Source organism: Petaurus breviceps, unplaced genomic scaffold, assembly GCF_028583685.1.
Source record: "Petaurus breviceps papuanus isolate PSGF00001 unplaced genomic scaffold, PetGlider_PUasm1.0 90865, whole genome shotgun sequence".
Classification (NCBI taxonomy): Eukaryota; Metazoa; Chordata; class Mammalia; order Diprotodontia; family Petauridae; genus Petaurus; species Petaurus breviceps.
Genome location: NW_027187367.1, coordinates 9,707,891 through 9,729,887, shown reverse-complemented (window position 1 = coordinate 9,729,887; position 21,997 = coordinate 9,707,891). Strand labels below are relative to the sequence as shown.

At 46.1% G+C, this 21,997-nt stretch overlaps 1 protein-coding gene across 4 annotated transcripts in view; it reads right to left on the bottom strand.

Annotated features, from left to right (window-relative positions):
- Positions 1–21,997, bottom strand: part of SCUBE3 (signal peptide, CUB domain and EGF like domain containing 3) — a 54,464-nt gene that overhangs the window by 14,000 nt on the left and 18,467 nt on the right. Inside the window, exons 2-10 of one of the 4 annotated variants that reach the window (XM_069073508.1) lie at positions 14,325–14,447; positions 13,961–14,086; positions 11,093–11,227; positions 9,358–9,480; positions 9,008–9,124; positions 6,499–6,546; positions 3,767–3,883; positions 1,085–1,207; positions 462–578 (exon numbers count right to left, since the gene is read on the bottom strand). In XM_069073508.1, coding sequence (XP_068929609.1) covers positions 462–578; positions 1,085–1,207; positions 3,767–3,883; positions 6,499–6,546; positions 9,008–9,124; positions 9,358–9,480; positions 11,093–11,227; positions 13,961–14,086; positions 14,325–14,447 — 1,029 coding nt within the window. Of the gene's footprint in view, positions 1–461; positions 579–1,084; positions 1,208–3,766; positions 3,884–6,498; positions 6,547–9,007; positions 9,125–9,357; positions 9,484–11,092; positions 11,228–13,960; positions 14,087–14,324; positions 14,448–21,997 lie in introns of all 4 variants that reach the window. The other 3 variants (XM_069073507.1, XM_069073510.1, XM_069073509.1) reach the window with 3 other exon arrangements.

Here is a 21,997-nt window from a genome sequence, read left to right as displayed (position 1 = left end):
CCAAGTAGACTTTTATTGGATACTGGCCACATAGGATGTTTGCCCATGGCCTAGGAATGATGACTTAGTTCTGTCTGAACTTGCAGCGCTCTATGCCATCCAACTTGGAGGTCTGAAGTATGCATCAGCTTCTCCCTCTGAGCCCCCAGCAGTCTCCCCATCCCTGCTGTCCAGAGGAGGTGAAGACCTCAAGGGCCGACATGTTATGATGGTGAGCTGTGACATGGGAATCCAGGAGTCCGACCTCCCAGAAGCTGTCTTTTCCTTTTCATCATAATTCATTCTGGCGCCAATGCACATGTACATACAGTTAGAAGGACAGCACAGGATTAGTTCATTTGGTGGGGTAAAGAGGTCATGCTGGGTTGGTGTAAGGTAAGGGCCCTGGGTGGCTAAGGAAGGCATGAAGGGCTAGGAGATAAAGATGGGGTTGGGCTAATGGTGAAAGGTCTCTGACTCACCCCCACAGTGGGTGAGCCCATAGAGCAGGTAGCCTCGGTGGCAGAAACACTGGAAGCTTCCTGGGGTGTTGACACAGATGTGGTCACAGGTTCGGTCAAAGGAGCACTCATCGATATCTAGAGGCGAGACTTGGGATAGTCGAACAGTGTTCCCCAGGGACTGAAACCCCTTAACCTGTGTTCTGTAATCTAGACCCCATGCCCACCTCTGCCACCTGCCGGGACAGACTTAGGATGTTGTAGAATGACAGAACCCAGCCACGACCCCCTACTCCCACCCCCAACCCTGCGAGGGAGTCCACTGGATCCCTGCCTAGATTTCAGAGGAGGAAAGAAGAATGATAAGTGGCACCAGAAGGTGAGGACTGAGGAATTAAAGGGGTTCAGGTCCTAAGGGACCAGGGAAGAAGGAAGGGGATGTCATGTCATTGGTTATTGTAGTGTCTACCTGGTCTTAGATGCCCACCTTCCTTCCCTCTCCTACCTCCCCCCTCCCCCACCAAAAAAAAAAAAAGAGAGAAAGAGAGAATTCCCTGTCTCTGCCGCTGATTCTCTGTCCTTCATCCCCACAGTCCCTGTCCTAACCCTGTTCCCTTGACTTCTCTGCCCAAGCTCATACTCACCCTGGCAGCTCCTCTCATTAATGAGTAGTTTGTAGCCTTTCTTACAGCTGCATTCAAAGCTGCCAACTGTGTTTCTACATATGTGGTCACAGCCCCCATTGTTCAGGCGGCACTCATCTATGTCTGAGTTGGAAGGATTTTAAGGATAAAAACAGGGAAAAGCAAAGAGATGAAATGAGGGACAGAAACCAAACAAACCCAAGAGCACGCTGTAACAAGGGAGAGCCATAGTGAATCAGAGGACCTGGGACAAGCTCTGGGTTCCTTAGACGCCATGCCTGCCCTTCTCATTCCTTTTTCTTCCCTCCTCCCTCTTATTCTAAGGGAGTCTGTGCTTGGAAGACTCCTCCTCCTTCCTGGGGCTGAGTTCCTAGATGAGGAGTTGGGGGTAGGGGAGAAGAGGACCATTAAGCTCTCAGAGAGTAGACTAGGACCCCAAGAGAAAAAAGGGCAGAGGCAGAAATCTAGTTGGAGAAGGGCACTAGGGACCATGTAGCCTCATCTTTTATTTTCCCTCCCTCCCCATGGAGGTGGTTGAGAGGTGACATAGGGAGTTTCTTCCTTTGCCCCTTGAGAGTGTCAATGTGAAGAGGAGGAGGAGGAGAGGGGCCTGGGTAAGGGGCACTAAGGTGGGAGTTGAGAGTTAGGTGGCATAAAAGCTCAAAGGGAGGAGAAACTGGGAAAGGGGCCAGTTTGGGAGGGAGAGATAGAGGGAAGCCAGTGACAGGTAACTGAGGGGGTGATCAGAGGCCAGGCAGGGGGGCTAGGCTGGGAGGGCTCTGGAGAGAATCAGGCCTGAGGCAGCTTTCAGCACTAGCTTGGAGAAGGGGGAGTAGGGATTGCTTCCTTCCCGAGGTCAAGTTCCTTGAGTTGGTGACAGACAGGACCCAGGCTACTCACCTCTCAGTTGGGAGGGTAGGAGGGAGTGCAGAGGGCAGACTTCTACTCTGCTCTTAACATACCTGTCAAAAGTCCTCCCAAGCCGGAAGCCCCCTAACCCTGGCTGTCTGACCCGTGTGCCCCCACTCCTCCCCCTTCTTCTAAGGCAGCTGTTCCACAGAGAGACACAATGAACAAGGCCAAAAAGCTTATAGCAGCCCCCACTCGCCTTTCCTGGGAAAAGGAGGGGATGAAGGGGAGGAGGGATAGAATAAATAGTGATGGGTCAGTGCTTTCAATATGACTGCTTCTCCTCCATGGAACTGGCTATTAGAGGGGTGGAGATGAGGGGGTTATGGGAGACAACTGTGCAACAGAAAATGTGGGAAATACCTCCCCAGATTTTTAAGAGGAGCAAGGCACAAGGAGGTGACCTCATCAAAACAGGCAGAGAACGTGCCTATGATATCAGGCACCAGGGCACAGCCAGGGGGTAAACTGCTGGCCTCTCCTCCTCCTCTTGCCTGCTCTGTCCCCTTGTGCTTGTTTTCCAGACCAGGAGGGGTCAATTATTACTAACACAATTCCTTAACAAGGTAGGGGGAAAGGGAAAGGTTGGGAGCGGATGAGAGTGTGGCGAAGGATGTAGGGCAAAGAGGAGAAAGGAAAACGGAATTGGATTAGGAAGTGGGCAGAATGAAGGGGGCACTAAAGAGGATAGAAATAGATTGTATTATTCTATCCCTTGGACTAAGCTGAGAAATGTGGATAGAACAACTGGAGCTATAAAAAATGGAGAGGCAACATGGCATGGTGAGGGAAAAAAAAGACGACTGGAAGGTGGCAGACCTGGGCTCTGGCCCTTGCTCTGCCACTAAGGAACTGTATGACCCCAGCAAGTCACTTCAGCTCTCTAGGACTTGTTTTTTAAAAGTATATGTATATAATAAGTTTATACATATAATAAAAAGTTTATATATAATAAAAATATAAGTTATATATAATGTGAAATTTAAATAAATTTAAATTACATATAAAACTGAAATAAATGAAATTTAATTGAAATAAATATAGTTAAACTACATTTAATTTAATTGTATATATTTCCTTTTTTTCGTTTTTTTTAATTCAATTTTTAATTTATTAATTTGTTTGTTTCCTTTTAGTTTACAGGATTCAATTCCACAATTCCTTGAATTTCACATTTTGTCCCCCTCCTTCCCCTCCCCCCCCATGGCATCTTATAATCAAGTATAGGATCTGTAAATACTTTCACATTATACAATGGTCAGGTTATAAGGATTAATTGTATATATTTCAATCCACAAAAATCTGCCTTTTAATCCCTGCCCCTCAACTTCTCTGCCTCCTTTGAGAACCAAGACTTGGTTTCTTAGTTTGAAAAATGAAGAGTTTTGAGAAGATGATCGCTTAAAGTTCTCTTCTAGTTCCTAAATACCCTAATTCTATGATGGTGTGAGATGGAGTTGGGGGTGGAGTGAGCAGGAGTATCTGCTAAGAAGAATTTTTGACACATATGTTAAAAAAAGCCTACCCTTCTCTTCTCCCCACCCTCTAAGGGGAGGTGAGTAGCCTGGGTCCTATCCATCACCAACTGCAGGACAGAGATATATTTTCTGTTCTCTGAAGTGAGAGAGTCATACATGGGCATAGGCTTGGGAGACTTGGGCCCAACTGCTATGGGCCTTGGATGCCGTCATTGGGAGGAAGTGACCCCTGGCTCCTGGTCTCTCCCTCCCACCCCCCATCCCCAGCCTGTGCCCTCCCTGGGGGTTTCTTTACCTTTACAGGTCTTTCTGTCAGGCTGTAACATGAAGCCCACAGGGCAGCTGCAGTGGACGCCAGTAGCCGCATCATGGCACTTGCTGTCACATCCACCGTTGTTGACAGCACATGTCTCTGTTTTGGGGGGGAAATGGGGGAGGAGGGAAAAGAATGTTATTGAGCAGGAGGAGCCCCCAAACTCAAGGTCAGTGGAGGCAATCAAGGTCCAGAATGGGGACTTCAGCCCACTCAGTGCCCTCACTCAGTCTTAGGAGAAATCTTGGAGTCCAGGCTCCCATCCCCCTCTCCTTCCCCCCTGCAAGTGCAGCCAAGCAGTCAGCTTCCCTGCCCCCAACTTGATTGAAACAAGGTGGACAGCAGTGAGGCAGGTACAAGCCAGAGCTGTCAAGCAGGAATGTGTTTAAGGGGGGTGGGGGTGGGGGTGGGAGGAGTTTAAAGGGGGAAAAAGTCAAGTAGGGGTGGAGGGAGCTAGAGTGGGTCTGTCTCTCAGCAACAAAGATGAGTAGATAGGGCTCCCCTTTTTTTCCATCCTCCATCCCCTTCTTTTAAGACTGGTGGGGGTGGGGTGGGGAAGAGAGTTTAACTGAGGCTATGGGGGAGGGGCAGGTCTAGGCACCGACTCTTAAAGGACTGGGCCCGGTATCCTCAAATCCTTAGCCTGGCAAGAAATTGCCAGAGGTTACTGAGTCTATTTCTCTCTTTCTTGAACTGTCCTGGGCTGAAATGTGTCTATTCTTCTTGAGAGGAGACATCACAACATCTCTTATTCCAGTACTTTCCACCCCCAGGCATCTGAAAATGCATCTCATCTAACCTAAAGTCTGCGCAGTTTAGAGCTATTTCCTTTTGTGTTGTCTTGGATGGAATCAAGCCAGATGCTCATGAGCTCACATGGGCATTTTCTCTCATTTCATCAGGAAGGACATCTGTAGGGTTTTGGGGAGGATGGATTTGGGAGAGAAACAGTGCAGGCAGAGGGATTGGGATGAGAGAGATGGAGAGTCATAGAGCTAAGAGGAGACCATTTGAGACCAAATAAAAACCATTACTTTCAAGCTATGTTCCTTCTGTTATCTCTGCCCTGACTCTACAGATCTTCCAGTCTTGGAAGGAATCAGTATCTGGGGAAAGGGAGAGGGTCAGGACTGCTCCCCCTCTTCCCTGAAGCCTGAGCAAGAGGAAATAGTTTTCAATGACAACAGAAGAGATTCAGATTAGATGTAGGGAAAACAGCCCCTTATAACCATGCAAGGCACTGAAAATAGGGGGCCCACTGAGGGTGGGGGCTTTTCTCAAACCTGAGACTCTCCTTTAAAATGAGAAATCCTTAGGTTTCAGCTTTAGGGGAGCCCCTAATAAAGAACTCTGGGATCTCTGCAGCAGTAACGGAAGCTTGGGATCCAGGACATCAATGAGATGAGCTCTTGAGGCTGCTGCCAGCTGGAGGAATCTTTGACCCACATGTTCAGGCCCTACCCATCATTCCTAGGGGGAGCAGGACCGGGATTCAGAATGTCCTGGGAATGCTTCACTTCTGCCTCTCTACTCAGAGCTCTCTGACATGTCCCAAACCCTCCTTGCACGTGGATCCTGGACCATGACAAAGGGATGCTATTTTACTCAGATGAGCTGCAGTGTTTTGTCCAACTCACCTCCTTCCTCTTCCTCCTCCCTCCTAGATACTAGAGTTTTGTTCTTAACTTTCCGAAAAGGAGAAGTAGGATCTTAATGGATGCAGGACTGCTCTGAGGTATCCTTTATCCCCTTTCCAGACTCAAAACTCTCCCACGTTTCTCCAAACCAATGTGGAGATTTTGAGAACTTTGGGAAAAAACCCCTGAAATCTTCTCCAAATCCCAACTTTGATGTAGGCGCTAATGTTCTGAAAGTGGGGCTAAGACCAAGAGCCTCAAGTGAGGGGAATAGGAACATTATTTCAACCACCTTCTTAGGGTCCTAAGGAGCAGAAGGTAGACAACATTGCTAAGAAAAAAATGTGTCTAAGATGGTCCCAGAAAGCCAAGCACTAGCTACTGTAATTAGAGCAAGGCAGTCATTTCCAGGTGAGTAGAACAGCACCAGGGGCAGGACAGGAGAACTGAAGTCTCTCATCCTTGGGGCTCTTCAGTTCACCAACCCTTGGCTTCCCCACTGTGGGGAGTGTCCTAGAGGTCTGGGGGGTTAGGAGAGTGGAACTAGGGGGATCAGGGGCCTGAGAAGCAAGTACCTTTGGGGGAGGATGGCTTCTGACTATCAGCATACCCCTCCCTGGTTACACAGAGAAGTGGAGATGATTGTACCTTTAGCTGTACGGAAGAGTGTAGGAAAAGATAAGAAATGACAGCTATGTCTGAGGGACAGTTAGGAACTCAAAGGAAAGGAGGTGAGGGAGGTATTGGAGATGGAGGGAAGAAGAAGGAACAGACGGAGGGAAAGGAGAGCAGAGGAAATAAAGAATAAAGATGAGCAAGACCGACAAAGACTCTTTGGCCAGCTCTTGGGGACCCAGGATTCCTGCCACCCAGGTTCCTTCCTGTCCCCTCAGTAGGGCTGATGCCCAGGTTGCCAGGATGAGCCTGGTTGATAGGCTGGGGCCCAGCCAGGCCTAAGTGGGGCAGGCCTGGTGGGGCATGCAGTTAGTGGGAGCCCCCAGCGGGTTAGACCCTCCCTGAGCAAGCAAGCGAGCGAGCAAGCGAGCATGGGAGCATGGGGAGAGCAGATATATTTACCATTAGAAACGGCCTGGGGGGGGATGTGCTGCTCTAGCCGCCTCTCCCCTGTTTGACATTGTAAAAAAGCTGTTTAGATGATGGGCAGGAAACACCTAGCTCCTGCCCTGTGGACTGGAGCCAGTAGAACCCCAAATAATGAACCCTGGGATTCTTATAGCCACTTGATTTCCAGAGCCCTCTAACTTTCTGGCATCTTGTTTCACTAACTACACCACACAGGGGGCTAGGTTCACCCACCCCATGTTACAGTTGGGAAATTCAGAGTCCAGAGTTAGGCCATTTATCTAAGGTCACATCTTGCGTTGATGGTAAAGATATGGACTAAACTCCCATTTTCTAAATCCTAGTTGAATGCACTTTACTTGTCTCTGAGACTAATTGTCTCAGCCTTCATAAATAGACTAAGAGCCCTGTCATCCCCAAACATTCTTCAGAAGGCTCCTTCCACTAATAAACTTGGAATGGGGAGAATGTGGAGAGCAGGAGAAAGACAGAAAATTAACTCTCTAGGGGGAGGGGAGAGGTGTTGGAAAAGGGACTGACTACAGTTCAGGGAATAACCGCATTCTCTTTCGGTCATGAGATAGGAGAGCAGAAAAGGATACGGGAATCAGAATGGAAACCAAGCTAAAAACAGGCATCCACTGTGCAGCATACTTGTTTAAATTAAAAAAAAAGCATGTGTGGAATATCTGAATACAAAGAAACGAGTCGATTTCTCTACCAGCCTTAAGCGTGGCCCAGACTGTGATCAAGAATCTGTTCTGAGCTTCATGATTTAGGAGACTTTGGGGACATGTGGCACAGGGCAGAGAGCCCCAGAGATTATCAGGAGGTGGGGGAAGGGAATAATCCAGCCTGAAAAAGTGAAGACTATGAATAACAAAAAAGTCTTAATTAATGAAGATGAATATATCTAGAGAAAATGTAGTGGCAGGGATTTAAAGTTCAAATAAGGAAGAATCATGAGACATGCTAATCCTTTGAACAGGTGACTGAGGGAAGTTGTAAAAAAAAATCATGGAGATCTTTGAGTATAAAAGGACCCCTCTATTCTTGGGGTCTGTGGAGGGGTACCTAGGCACTGCCTAGAGTATAAAGGCTGGATCTCTGGGGTGAGGAGACTGTTGATATTGAATGATACACAAGGTTCACATCATTAGGATGTTCAGGGACCAGTCTAAGACATTCCACCTTCTCCTTTCTAGCTGTGTAATCTTGGGCAAAAACATTTAAGTCTCTGTAGCTTTAGTTTCCTTATATCAATAAGACTAATAATATTGATTGTGGGGGAAATGCTTTGTAAATTTTGAAGTGCTAGAGAAATGGAAACTGGTATTAGGATTCCTGTCATTTTATTATCCATAGTGGCTGTTATGAAATGCCCATCAATGAAAACAATGAAAATGTGGAAGGAGAGAAGTGAAAAAAAAGGGGGTGTGTGCTTTGACTAGTTCAGGGAACAGCCACATTCTCTTGGCCATAATAGCTCCTATGTATCCTGGGATTCAAACCCTGCCCAGACTCATCCCAGCAGAACCCTGTCAAATTGAACCAAAGGGACCTCTAAGTCAAAGCCCTTTTTGGTCCCTCACCTCGATGAAATGACTGCCTTTCCCCTCTCTCCCCTCTCCTCCCTGGGAAATTGGTTTGTCTTCCTGACACAGAATAAATTAAATTAAATGCTTATCCATTAAATTAAATCCATTAAATGCTTAGTGAACTGAACTCTATGGGACTGAATTAACTTGACCCCATGACCCGAGAGACAGTGTGTAGGACCCAGAAACTAAGAAAATAGAGTCAAGATATAGATAAGCAAAGACTAAGGGAACAGAGGCCTGGTACTGAGGGGGTGAGGGCCTGGAGCTGCTGAGGAATGGAAGAGTCATAAGGGGAAAGCTGAGAGAGAATACCATTCTCAAGTCATGAAGGAAAAGAGGAGAGAGAGTGGATGCAATGGGGAGGTGCCAGAAAGAAAGTGAGCACAAGGAAGGAAGGAAGTGACATGACAAAGGGAAAGCTCCCTAGAGCCAGAAGAATTCCAACCATTTGCCCACCTATTCCAGGCCCTGCTTTCTATAGGTGAGAAAGGTGCCTGACTGCCTCACCCCCTTCTCCCAACACCCCGGTGTGCAGAGAGGATTGTGCCAGGTCTTACTCAATTCCGTCAGTCACTGTCAGGGACTGGCTAAACCCAAGAGTCTTCTCTGGTTTGAGCCCCTAGTCAAGGTCAAGCAGGTCCTTTTCTCCAGTTCTGCCCCTCCAGCCAAGATGGTAGGCTGTGCCCCTCCTTCTCCCCTTTCATCTCAGAGCAGTTGAGGTTTCTGATGTCTGTTATGCCAGGGCTGCTGAGCTAGGACATCCTTCCCCCACTTGAGCTGCATCTGTCCCAGTGTTGCCCATTTGGTGCCATGTAATTATTTGGGCTCCCTACCTCTGCCCCTTGCCCAGTGCACATTTGCCACTCTGTTCCCATGATTCTTTCTCCCAGAGCTTTACCCACCAATGCATGTCTTTCCATCAGTGTGTAGCACAAACTTGACATGGCAGCCACACTTGGGTCCTTGTTCTGTGTCATCACATGTATGCTGGCAGCCACCATTGCCGTAGTTACATGTCACTGTGAGTCAGGGAGAGGGAATAGTGAGGTGCTGAGTGGTTAAGGTCTCCCTAGGTACTACTCCTAAATTAAGAACACTGACCCAGTTTGGTTAGTGGTTCCTTTTCAGAGTCCCCTGGCCCTTCCCTTCCCCATATTTCTTTACCCCCACTATTCTCTTCCTCCTCCCCCCTGCCCTGAGCTCCTCTCTCCATCCCTTGCAGTTTTCCCTTCCTTTCTCTAGCACAACTTACATTTACAGTCTCGCTGGTTCTTGGTAAGCTCAAAACCTGGGCGGCATTCACAGGCAATACCTCCCTTGGGTGTTTCACGGCATATATGGGCACAGCCGTGGTTCTTGTTCATGCAGTTCATTCCTTCTAAAGGGGAAGAAAAGTATACTAGCTGGGCACAGGGAACCAGGGAACTGCTAGGAGAACAGGACTAGGGGATCAGGAAGACCCAAATTAAGTGTCTAAGCCCTCCTCCAATTTCATCTTAGAGAGAGGTGGCTAACCCTTGATCTGAGAGGCCTTTCCTTATTCCTAGCACACTCCTGTGGGCACTAAAGTGCCACTGCATGACAGGCACAATAAACCAGGGTTAAGCATCTATTTATTCCAGTTATGTAGCATTACCTGTTTGTTCTTCTTCCCAAAATATCCCAGTCTGCTCAGCCTTCTATTCAGTCAACCAGGAAATGCCTACTAAGCACCTATCTATTGATTTATACACAGTAGGATATAGAATTATAGGACTTTGTTCCTGCCTTCAAGGAATAATCTAGTTAGAGAGATAAGACATACATATGAAAAGTTAGCTGACACCATAAGGTCAAGTGTAAAATGTGTCCAATGAATGGGACAGATAATAAATGCTATTAGAGTTCAAAGGATGTGAAGTCACTATGACCCCCTTCTCTTGTTCTTTGTTACTTACATGGGAGGTACCTGCTGTTCAGTGTTGGTAGTTAAGGGATCTATGGTGGAGGAGGTTTCACTCCCTCTGCCACTGCCCTAAGGCCAAAACATCCCATCCCCTCTGCTCTGCATCTGACCTCACAGCCTCTGTCCTAACCCACAGCATAGAAGGTCTTCAGATGCTGGGCTGAGCGCGTGGCACAAGGGACTGAATACTGAACCCTCTGAGTGAGACAGAAGCCAGGGCAAGCCCAGGCGTCTGGAGGTATACCCTACCTGGATGCACAGGGCACCCCCATGGATTCCCCAACCCCATACTACCCACAATCCCACTTACCCCATACCTACCCCAACCTTATATTTATTCTCAAACCTATGCTGACTATCACCTCATACTCACCCTACCCCAACACTGACTTCAGTCCTATAACCATGCTGAGCTTATACCTAATCCTGCACAGCTAAGCAGCCAGGTGCCCCAGCGGATAGAGCTCTGGGCCTGGTGTCAGGAAGACCTGAATTCAAATGCAGCCACAGACACTTACTAGCTGTGTGTCCCTGGGCAAGTCATTTCACCTCTGTTTGTCTCAGTTTTCACATCTATAAAATGGGGATAATAACAACACCTACCTCCCACGATTGTTGTAAAGATCAAATGAAATAGTAATTTGAAAGCACTTGGCACACTGCCTGGCACACAGTATGTACTACATAAATGTTAGCTATTATTGTTACTATTATTATTATACCAACCCTTACCCCCTAGTCCATATCAGTTTCTAGTCCAATGCTAACTGCCGGTCTGAGATCACACTGAACGTACACTCAGCTCTTCCCCAACATCGATTGGTTCTACACTGACTCCTATAGGACTACCTTCTTTTGTGACCTACAGTGACCCTGTGGAGCTAAGGTCTCATGGAACCCTTGGGCATAGTGAAGGGAACGTAGGAGAGTAGAGTCACGTGGTTGAGGTGGTGAAGAATGAGAAGGGTCTGCAGTTAATAGAAATAAGGGCTTGGGGAGGGTGGGGAAAGGAAATGATTACTCTCTGCCTCTGGGGACTGACCTTCCGGCCGCTGGATGCAGGTGTGCTGGTTGTCACTGAGGAAGAAGCCATCTCGACAGAGGCATTCGTAACTGCCCATCATGTTGACACAGCTCTGCTGACAGCCCCCATTGCCCTCAGCACACTCATCCAGATCTGCAGATCAAAAAAAAAAAAGTTAAGGAAGCTTTGGGGACCAGCTACTACCTGGGGAAGTGAGGTAGGGTAAGTAAATAGCCCCTGAGGGTGGATGGATACGACAACTCAATGGTCCCTCCTCACCTCCTCTCCATCCCCACACCCAAGCCTGAGATGGGGGCCCTGGGAAGAGAGAATCACAGGAGAAAGGTCTGGATGGGATGTCAGTGAGCACAGTCCAGCCCCCTCATTTTACAGGGGAGGAAAATGAGGTCCAGAGGAAGTTCAGTGTCCCAGCTGTCAGACAAGACGGCAAGCAGAAGAACCACAAGTCAAATCCAGCTCTTTAGACTACAATTTGAGTGTCTCCTCACTACACCATAATGTGTTGCAGTCTGGAGCAAGTCTCCTCCCGCTCCCCCAACCCCAATTCGGCACACACCATTGCCTACTCTGCTTAAGATGGAAATATAAACCAGAAAAAAGGCAAAGCTCAAGGTCAGGGAAGTGGGGAGAGGGAGTCTCCTGATGGGTCCCACATAGGTGGTATGTAATACCCTTCTGCCCAGACCTAGAAGAATAAGCTGGAAGACGAGTTAGTGAAATAGGGAATCTCAGGAGATGGAGAATGAGTTATGACACTGGTAAGGGAAACCAAAAAAAGACTAAAAAAAAGGAAATAAATTTAGTGAGGGTTTTATGGCTGTGAAATCAGAGCAAAGGGAGAAGAAATGCAGTCCAAGTCCCAGACGCTCTGTGGGGCAGTGACCAGAGGCACTGATATTCTCTCCTTCTGTCTTCCCCTTCCCACCATTCCTACTCCCCCCTCCCGCTGCCCCCAGCCTGGGCTTACTGCCACGCTCCCCAGCCTCTCCTATTTTGGTTTAACAAAACAAAGTTTAGCAGTCTGGGAGGGAGGGATGGAGGAAGATAGTGGAACAGCCAGGCCACACCCTGGGCTCTGGGGGACTGAAAGAGGGCAGAGAGGTTCTCACCCCAGATTTACACCCCTCACACCTCTGAGTCAAGCTTCCTTAATGGCCATCAGCCATCCAGTTCCTGGGCTTTCAGATCTTTTCAGGCCCTATAATGCATCTCCTACACCCTGTTCTCCAGTGCAGCTCCAAGTAACATCAGTTCCAAACACATCTTTGTTCAGCTGGACCCAAGTGGAAAAGGCACTTCCTCTGAGGACCCCCGGATGCCTCCCCTTCCCTTTCCCCTTCCCTGCTACAGACACTGGCAGAGGAAGCTGACCCCAATCCCATTGGTTCTTAGGCTTGAGATCACCAACAGGGAAAGTTCAGGAGACCTCTTCCTCTACTCTTATCGTCATCTCTCTCTACACCTCTGTCCCTGTTCAGGTTTTCATATTCAATCCTTTCCCATCCCTTTTTCCTCTTTCTTTGCTTTTCTCTCTCTTTGACTCTGCTCTTGCTTCATATCTGACCCTACCTTCATTCACTCCTATTGTTCGGGGTTCTGCCTCATTTCTCAGTAGGATAACTAAGCCTCCAGGGAGGCAAGAAGTGTCAAAAGAACTCAGGAGTCTGAGATGGTCAGCCCTTAAGGCAGCTTTCCTGTCTGACTTGTGTGGCTTTTAGAATCTCCCACCCACCAGTTGCCCAAATCAGAATGCCAGGAGCTCTTTAATATAAGAGCAGGAGGCATATTAGTAAAGAAAGAGTGGACCAGGGTATGAACCTTGGACAGACTGGGGTCTAGGGTAGTTGACTGAGGTGGCTATGAAGGTGAGGGCATGAAGGCACAGAATGAACATGGAGGATAATGTGGAACTCAAGCCAAGGAGCTTTGGCTTGTCCCTTCTGAGTCCCAGAGGGAGAAGGCTTTCCTTAGCTAATATTGTCAAGGAAATAATCAATTTTGGAAAGTTGGAGGTTGAGTGAGGTAGAGCTTGGTCCAGTTTGCTCTCATGGGGTCAGATCACCCCTTTTACCCCTCCATTCATGGTCCTGTGGCTTCTAATTTCCTTTCATTCCTTGGCCCTGGAATAACAATAAATTAGGAGCAGCTAGTTGGTGCATTAGATAGACTGTTGGACCTGAAGTTTGAGAAGACTTGAATTCACATCCTGTCTCAGACACTTATTGGTTGTGTGACTTTAAACAGATCACTTCGCCTTAACATCCTTATCTGTAAAATGAGGATAATAATAGCATTCACTTCAAATGGTTGTTGTGGGGATCAGTTGAGATGATACATGTAAATCATAAAGCCCCATATAAATGCTAGTTATTACTGGGTTCCATCCCAAATGCTTTCCTACTCCATTCCTCAGTTTTTACACCTGAGCAGAATCTGGGCAGAGACCACTTCCTTGTTCTACCTTTCCATTGCCACAGCAATTTCCCTATCAAATATCCTAGATCTACACAGTCCAAGACCTGAAGTTCAGGGTCCTCAAGGGGCTTCCTCATTGCTGAACTCCAAGCACTGAGGCTCCAGAAACAGTCCTAGATTTACCTCAAGGTGCCTAAAATTAGGGTGTTTTCCATCAGTTCCCCTGGAATTTTTCTATCCATGCACAGGATGAGTTCATCTTTAGGGGCTGCTCCATGTTAGAAAATAACCCCTTCTCACTTGTCTGAGAAGTCAGGCTCCCAGGCTGTTAGGTATGGATATTAGTCATGGCAAGTAACCCTTCAGAAAAGAGAATTTTTGCTGTCCCACTTCCCTGGCTGAAAAATGCTTGTGATATCCCTCCCTCCTCCCTCCAGTCCCTCTGCTCACCCAGACAGTTATGTCCATCGTGTGCCAGGTGGAAGCCATCGTAGCAGGTGCATCGATAGTTACCAGGGATGTTAACACACTCATGTACACAACCGGCATTGTCATCCCGCTCACACTCATCCACATCTGAGGGAAAACAAAGGCTAAAACAATTCTCATCCCACTGATTTCACCATCAAACACCCACATCTTCCTGAGTTCCTTCTCTCCTTGCACAAGATTTGGAGTCTAAGGACAGAAGGCCTCAAGATTAGAGGAAGGCAGGTCTTTCCCCTCCCAGTTGAGGACTGTGCATGATTTCCCATTGTCCCATTGGCTGACTCTCTCCTCTCCTTCCCCAGGTGCCTCCTCTCCCCAGCCTCACCTTTGCAGTGTTTTCCATCTCCACTATAGCCAGACTTGCAGATGCACTTATAGGAACGGGGAGTGTTCTGGCAAATGGCATCAATGTGGCAGTTGTCAGTGCCTTCCACACACTCATCCACATCTGTAAGGGGAGAGGAGATGAAGGTCAGGTAGGATCTCTGCCATCATCCTCCCAGAGGAGTTCCATCAGGGCAGACTTCTCTGGGGTGGGTTTCTCTCATCTGCAGAATGTATGCAGTGGATGCTTCTGAGGCAGTTTACTCACTCATATGTACTTATTTCCCACCTAGGGCCAGACTTGGTATATATCCAGAGAACAGAGTGATTTCAGGGGCCCAGGAAGTTCTCCCTACCCAAAAGTACTTCTTTCACCTACTTCCAGATCCTAGAATTTCACAGTTAGATATTTGTTTCTTTGCCTCAAGTCTTGATCCTCTGTTAAAAAGCAGTGTGGAAAACATTGAGCTAGCAACATCTTAGTATGAATGAATTTACTGTATCCTTTCCTGAGCGAAGGTTTTAACAGGAAGAATGAAGGAGAAAGCCAGAAGTCTGAAAGTGTACTGTGTCATTAATAGAGTAATGGAACACTCTTAGGCTGATAGGAGCTGACAGTCCTTCCTAATTCCAGCTCCCCACAGTTGCCCCACCCCCATGCTCCAGGCATCTTATGTTCTTCTTGGTTCATCAGTTCTTCCAAGGTCCCAGCCCCAGCCCAGCCCATCTTTATCCTGACGCTAAGACTGTTGGAGGTGCACAAGGCTCTGAAGGAAGAGATTCAAAGCTCTGGAACCAGAGGTGGAAGAGACAAAGGGTCCGGGAAGAGCTTTCCCCCAGGGACTGAGGCCCTATACCCTTGGCAGCAGAAGCCCTTCCCAGAAAGACCCCAACCAGCAAAATCATTTAGAGACTGGACTAAATGGCTTTCTTAGATGTCGCCGGGTATAACCAGCCTCAAAGGTAATCAGTGTAAAATATGTCAACTATTCCAGTGGTTGGAGATTTTCTGCATTTGGGATCTCCAAAGGCAAAAAGAGATCTGCATCCAGATACAGCTACAGTTATAGCTTTGTCTGTAGCTTTTCATCTTAGTGAGGTACATATGGCTCAGAGAGGACAAGGGATTTAACATTGCTAGTAAGCATCAGGGGCAGGATTTCAACCTATGTCTGCCTGATCTCAGTTCTTACATTCTATTCCCTACAGCATTTTACCTTCTTGGATAAAACAGAAACTAGGAAATTATAATTTACTAGGAAAACTTATTTAAGAGGGTGCTGTGATAAGTATAAAGAGAAGGAAGGTGTCCATCAAAGTGTCCAGAATAAAGTGCTACTTTTAAAGTTTACTTTGATTTTACTTCAAATAAAATGATATATTTGTAAAGCACTTAGCACAATGCCTAGTATGTAGTAGGTGCTTAATAAATGCTTGTTCCTTCCTTCCTATACTTTACCTCTTTACTTTATAGGAAGAATTGGTTTTATAGCTTCCTAGCACAGTCCAGAGAAGAAAAACATCATAATGGAAGGGATATTCTGATCTCTTCAGGTTTATAAAGCTCTCAGTTAAGAAAACAGACTGTGGTAATCTCCTAAAGAACAGCACCAATGAGACTATGTCTGCAACAGCCCACTCGTCCTTCTTCATTACTGCAAGAGCCCAATTAGGAGAGGGGAGAAACTTGGGGTAGTAAGTGGGAACTGGAGGTCAGGAAGTCCCTGGGAAGGAAAAGGAAATGAAACTGGGTGTGGGGAAGGGCTTTTCCTTTGCTTCCTCTTCCTCTACCAATTTCATCCCAATTTAGCCACTTATCTGGTTCATGAATGAGTCCAGGAGCTGAGATCTGCCTCTCTATCTACTTCTTTCCCCCACTCCCATCTCAGTACCGCAGTGATGGTAGTCAGACCTCACTCTCAATGAACATTTATTAATCTTGCTCTTTCAGCCTGAGGAGCCCCTATCCCAACTCAAGATGGGAGAAAAACTGCTGAGAATGGGAAACGAGACCAAGAGGCCTAGCACAGTGCTTTGTAAACACAGTAGATGTTTAATAGATGTTTGTTAAATTGAACTGATAACTCCAAATAGCAGAAGTAGAGAGAGTAGAAAACTCAACCGTTCTTTTGTCTTTAGCTTGTGTTCCACTAGGACCAGTGTCACAGAGGATGGCATAGAAAAGAGAATTTGGGTTTTGAGTCAGAAGACCTGGGTTTTAATCCTTGTTCTGCCTTTTGCTAGCTTTGTGACTGGACAAATTGCTTTACTTTTTTGACCCTCAGTTTCCTCATCTATAAGTTGGGGATAGGGTAGCTAGATGGTGCAGTGCACAGAGCACTGGGCCTGGAGTCAGGAAGGCTCATCTTCCTGAGTCCAAATATGGCCTCAGACATATACTAGCTGTGTGACTCTAGGCCAATCACTTAATTCCGTTTGCCTCAGTTTCCTCATCTGTAAAATGAACTGGAAAAGGAAATGGCAAACCACTCCAGTATCTTTGCCAAGAAAGTACAATTTGAGATTCAGATATAACTGAAATAACTTAACAAAAACAACAAAGGTGGGGATAAAACCTACATTTCCTACCCCGTAGGGTTGTGAGGATCAATAGATATAATGTATAGATATAACTTTGGGAACCTCATAGCACTACATAAATGTAAGCTATTATTCATCTGTGAGCTAATAGCCTCCCCTTTCCCTTTCCTTGATCCCAGATCTATAGCTTCTTTTTTTTTTCTTTTTGGAGGAGGGAGGGCAGGGCAATTGGGGTTACATGACTTGCCCAAGGTCACACAGCTAGTAAGTGTAAAGTGTCTGAGGTCAGATTTGAACTCAGGTCCTCCTGACTCCAGGGCCGGAGCTCTATTCACTGTGCCACCTAGTCGCCCCATAAATCTATATCTTCTTATTGCTCTTTAAATCAAATCCAACCCCTCAGTCTAGCCTTCAGTCATTCTTTGCCTCCTAGCTTCAAAATGTTCTTGACCTCTTTTCTAGTGAATTCCCTCCATGGATTCTGCTTCCTAGCAGAATTGACTTAAAGCTAGAAGAGACCTTTGAAGCCTTGGAGTTCAACTCCTTTATTTTACCAATGAGGAAACTGGACCTCAGCAAAGATGAGCCAGGGACAGAGCTAGTAAGTGTTTGAGTCAGGATTTGAACTCAAGTTTTCCTGACTCCAAGTCTATCCACTGAAATATTTATTTGCCCTTTTGGCTGAATTTGTTACATCCTGCCCCTCACCACCCCCCCTGCCCCTGGCATATCACTTATTCTGAAATGTCTCTTTTTCCCCCAACCTTCTCATTCCTGCTCTTTTTTCAGAGTTTGGTTGGAAACTATGCCTACTTAGAAGCATCTAGTGGCACAGCAGATAAAGGCTGGGGCTAGAGTCAAGAAGGATCTGAGTTCAAATCTGGCCTCAGACAATTATTAGCTGTGTAACCCATGGCAAGTCATGTAACCTCTGTTTGCCTCAGTTTCTTCAACTGTAAGATTGGGGTAATAATAGTATCTACCTTGCAGGGTCGTTGTGAGGATTCAATGAAATGATTTTTATAAAAAGTGCTTAACACAGTGCCTGGCTTGGTGTAGGTACTTTCCAGACTCATTTCTTTTAAGAAGTCTTCCCAGAGGGTGGCCAGGTGGCACAGTGAATAGAGCACTGGCCCTGGAGTCAGGAGGACCTGAGTTCAAATCCAGCCTCGGACACTTAACACTTACTAACTGTATGACCTTGGGCAAGTCACGTAACACCAAACAAATAAACAAAAAAAGCAGTTTTCCCAGATTAACCCCACCTACACTGGGGCTATTATTACTCCTTTTCTCTGTGTTACCTCAGAATTCATGGATTCAATCGACAGTATTCTCATTTGTACTTACTGAAATTTTGCTTTGTAACTGTTAGGTCATCTCATGGTGTCTTGGTTTTGCCAAACTTGCTATACTGGTTGCCACCCCCCCCCCTCCACCCCGCATATCATCCTTCACTGGGCCTTAGCAAAACTAGAAATACAGCAAAGTTCATCTTTGGCTCTTGAAGAAAACTTCTCCCAGTACTCAAACACTCCAGGACCCACATTGCCTATCTCAAATTCTTATGTGTCCTCCTCTAAATTTTTCGGTTCCCTACAACTGCTGCCTTGGACATCCTGCCCCCCTGCCCCCACCTTGGATATGTACTTTGTTTTCCCACCTTTCTAATAATGCATTTATTGGATAGCTAGGTGGCACTGGGCTAGGAATCAGAAAGACTCATCTTCACAAATTCAAATCTAACCTTACACACTAACTAGCTGTGACCCTGGGCAAGTCCCTTAACCCTGTTTGCCTCCGTTTCCTCATCTGGAAAATGAGCTAGAGAAGGAAAAGGCAAAACACTGCAGTATCTTTGCCAAGACAACCCCAAATGGAGTCACAGAGAGTCAGCACGATTGAATAGCAGCAGCAGCAACAACAAATGAATTTATCCTGCAATATTGGACATTATAGTTAAATGTCTTGGTTTTATTTCTTTACTGGACTGTGAGTTCCATGGGGCTAAGGATCATCTCTCATCTAAATTCTGTATCTCTCCCAGCATTGTCTCTTTAGACACAGTAGACACTCAAATATTTATTGAATTGAATTTAACAGATGGTGGGTGAGTTGTAGCAATTTCATACCTTTCTTAGAACTCTGGGATGCCTTGTCCACCTTTGAGAGAAAAACATCCCACCCAGGACACAGTAAGTGCCTCTTTTTTTTTGTTTAACCTCATAGTGGAAATTCCCAGTGAGATAAGAGGAGCATCCTGCAGCAGCGCAGCACCGTCGGGGAGATAGTTTTGAGCTGGGCTCTCTTTTAGTGTCACACTATACAAGCAGCTGCCTTTTCAGCCTGTTTGCAAGCCAACCCCTGACGCTCCTCTTGTGGACGTGGGGCTGTGCACACATGGGTGCTAAACACACACTGACTAATAGACTGACTCAGAGGCAGCCTCTGCTATAACCTTGAAGATCTCATTTCCATCTAAGTTCGGGGGAAAGAGCTGCAACAAAGACAGCAGACTGTCCTTGTTCTGGAAAAATGTGGCACAGCCACAAATTCTCAAAGGAAACTTAGATATGAGCTCATCCAACTTCCTTGCTTTACAGATAGACTGAGGTTCAGAGATGAAATGCTTGCCCGAGGTCACACAGTTAGCACCCCAGGTTCAACCACCCCCCTTTACTCTTCTATACCTTCTTCCTACCTTGATTTTCCCTAGTTTGACCTTCATGCTATTAAGAATGTATTTAACATTATTCAAAACCTTCCAGCAGCTCCCCAGGGGCTACTGAATAAACTCCAGACTCTTTTGGCCTCATGTATAAAACCCTTCATGATCTGGATTCAATCTCCCTTCATGCCCTATGCTCCAACCAAACTGGCCCACTTAACAGTCTCTGAACATGTTTGGTAGTTTTCTTTCTTCATGCTTTTGTTCACAATGTCCTGTGTGCCTGGAATGCCCTCCTACCCCCTTCCTCTATCTTTTCCAGTTGAAATTAGAGTATCATAGATTCACAGAACATTAGAGCTAGAAAGAGACCTTAGAAATCAAGTGTCCTCATTTTATGGATAAAGAAACTGAGACTTAAGAGTTGGGAGTGAAGGGGGCAGTTAGGTGGCGCAGTGAATAAAATACTGGCCCTGGAGTCAGGAGGACCTGAGTTCAAATTCAGCCCCTCAAACAGTTAACACTTACTGGCTGTGTGAACTTGGTTAAGTCACTTAATCTCAATTGCCCTGCCTTCCCTTCTCAAAAGAAAAAAAAGAGTTGGGAGTGAGCCTATATCAGATTGCATACCATCTTGGAGAGGGGGAGAAAATTTGGAACTCAAAAGCTTGTGGAACTGAATGCTGTAAATTAAAAATTAATTAATTAATTAAAAAAAAAAGAGTTGAAGTACCTTACTCAGGGGTCACAGAGTGAACAAGAGAAAGAATCAGGATTCAAACACAGGCCTTCAGGCTCCATATTCAGTGTTTCCCTTCTGTACCATAATACCCACCCACCCTTTGAGGCACAGCCAAAATGTTTCTCCCTCCATGGAACTGTCTCTTATCCGTTCAGACAGAGATATACTTTGTGCCTCTCAAGCATTTTCACACTCTTCTTTGTTTACATTTATTTGTATACATGGCCTTATGTCTCTACTCCTTACCCCAACCCCATCTGCACTAGACCATAAGCTTCTTGAATGTAAGAATTGTGTCTTATTCATGGGATTAATCTTTGTATTCCCTTATGTTCCCATTACCAGGGCTTGCACTGTAGTAGGGACTCAGTCAATGTCTCTTAAAATGAATTGTACTACTTCTGTACCCATTTGCTTCAGAGCACTCCACATTTAGTTGTGGGACCACTGATCTCAGATCTTATAGGCAACGGGTGGTGTTCCCACCCTTTTGTCAAGGCTTTCCTTGTTTGGGTAGTCAGGACCAAACTCCCTCTCTGGGAATCCCCTCTATGGTAACCATCCTCCCCCTCCCCCTCCCCCTGAGTACTAAAGCATTCTGGATAATTCCCAAGCTGTAGTTAGTCCAGAAAGAGTAAGCAGGAGAAAAGGGAAGGAAGACCAAGTCAGGCTCATTGGTTTTGTGGGGGAGGGTGGTTGTGGGGGATAGTGGGGAAAGGAAGGCACCCAGATCTGTCTCCAAAGGGCTCTGGGAGCCACCAAGCAAGCTGGAAGCGACAACTTCAGAGTTTCTGTGGTTTTTTCAATCTGATTTCCATCCCTCAGCTCAGGCTCCATAATGTAAACAAATCATTTGCCTAAGTAAGGGAAAGAACTCCTGGGGGTGGCATTTTGTGGGTTCCTTCTTGAAAAATATACTTGACATTCACTCAGCCAGGCTCTCTAGGAAGAAACCCTGCCTTTTATTATAGTTGAAGTTGAAAGTCATCCAGGCCCAGGGATCTCCTAAACACTCCACCAAGTGGGTATCCCTATCCTCCCATCAATCAATCAATCAGCAAACATTTATTTAAACATCTATTCTGTGTTGGAGCTACAAAGACAAAAATTGAACAATCCTTGCCTTTAAAGAATTTATATTCTATTAGGTGAAATAGTACATACACATGCACACAGAGATGCATATAAAGGTGTGTGCACTTTTGTGTGCCTATGTACACACACAAAAAAACATGTAAGAAATAAACAGGAAGTAATTTTTTTGGGGGGGGAGGGGAGGCACTTGTAGCTGGAAAGATCAAGAAAGGCTCTGTATAGGAGATGGTACTTAAATTGATCTTTGAGGGAAGTTAGAATTTCTGAGAAGCAAGGATGAGGAGAGACTGTGTACTCAAGGCATGGGGGACAGACAATCTATGTAAAGGCATGGGGATAGGATATTTTGTGTTTAGGAGCAGCAAGAAGACCAGGCTGGCTGGAATTTAGTGTGGACAAAAAACAGTAATGTATGATAAATCTGAAAAAGTAGGCTAGATCCAGGTTGTAAAGGTTTTCTTGCTAAACAGAGGATTTGTATTTGATTCTAAGATTACTTCTTAATCTACGATTTTTCTTTTCCTTCTTTCCTTCCTTCCTTCTTTCCTTCCTTCCTTCCTTCCTTCCTTCCTTCCTTCCTTCCTTCCTTCCTTCCTTCCTTCCTTCCTTCCTTCCTTCCTTCCTTCCT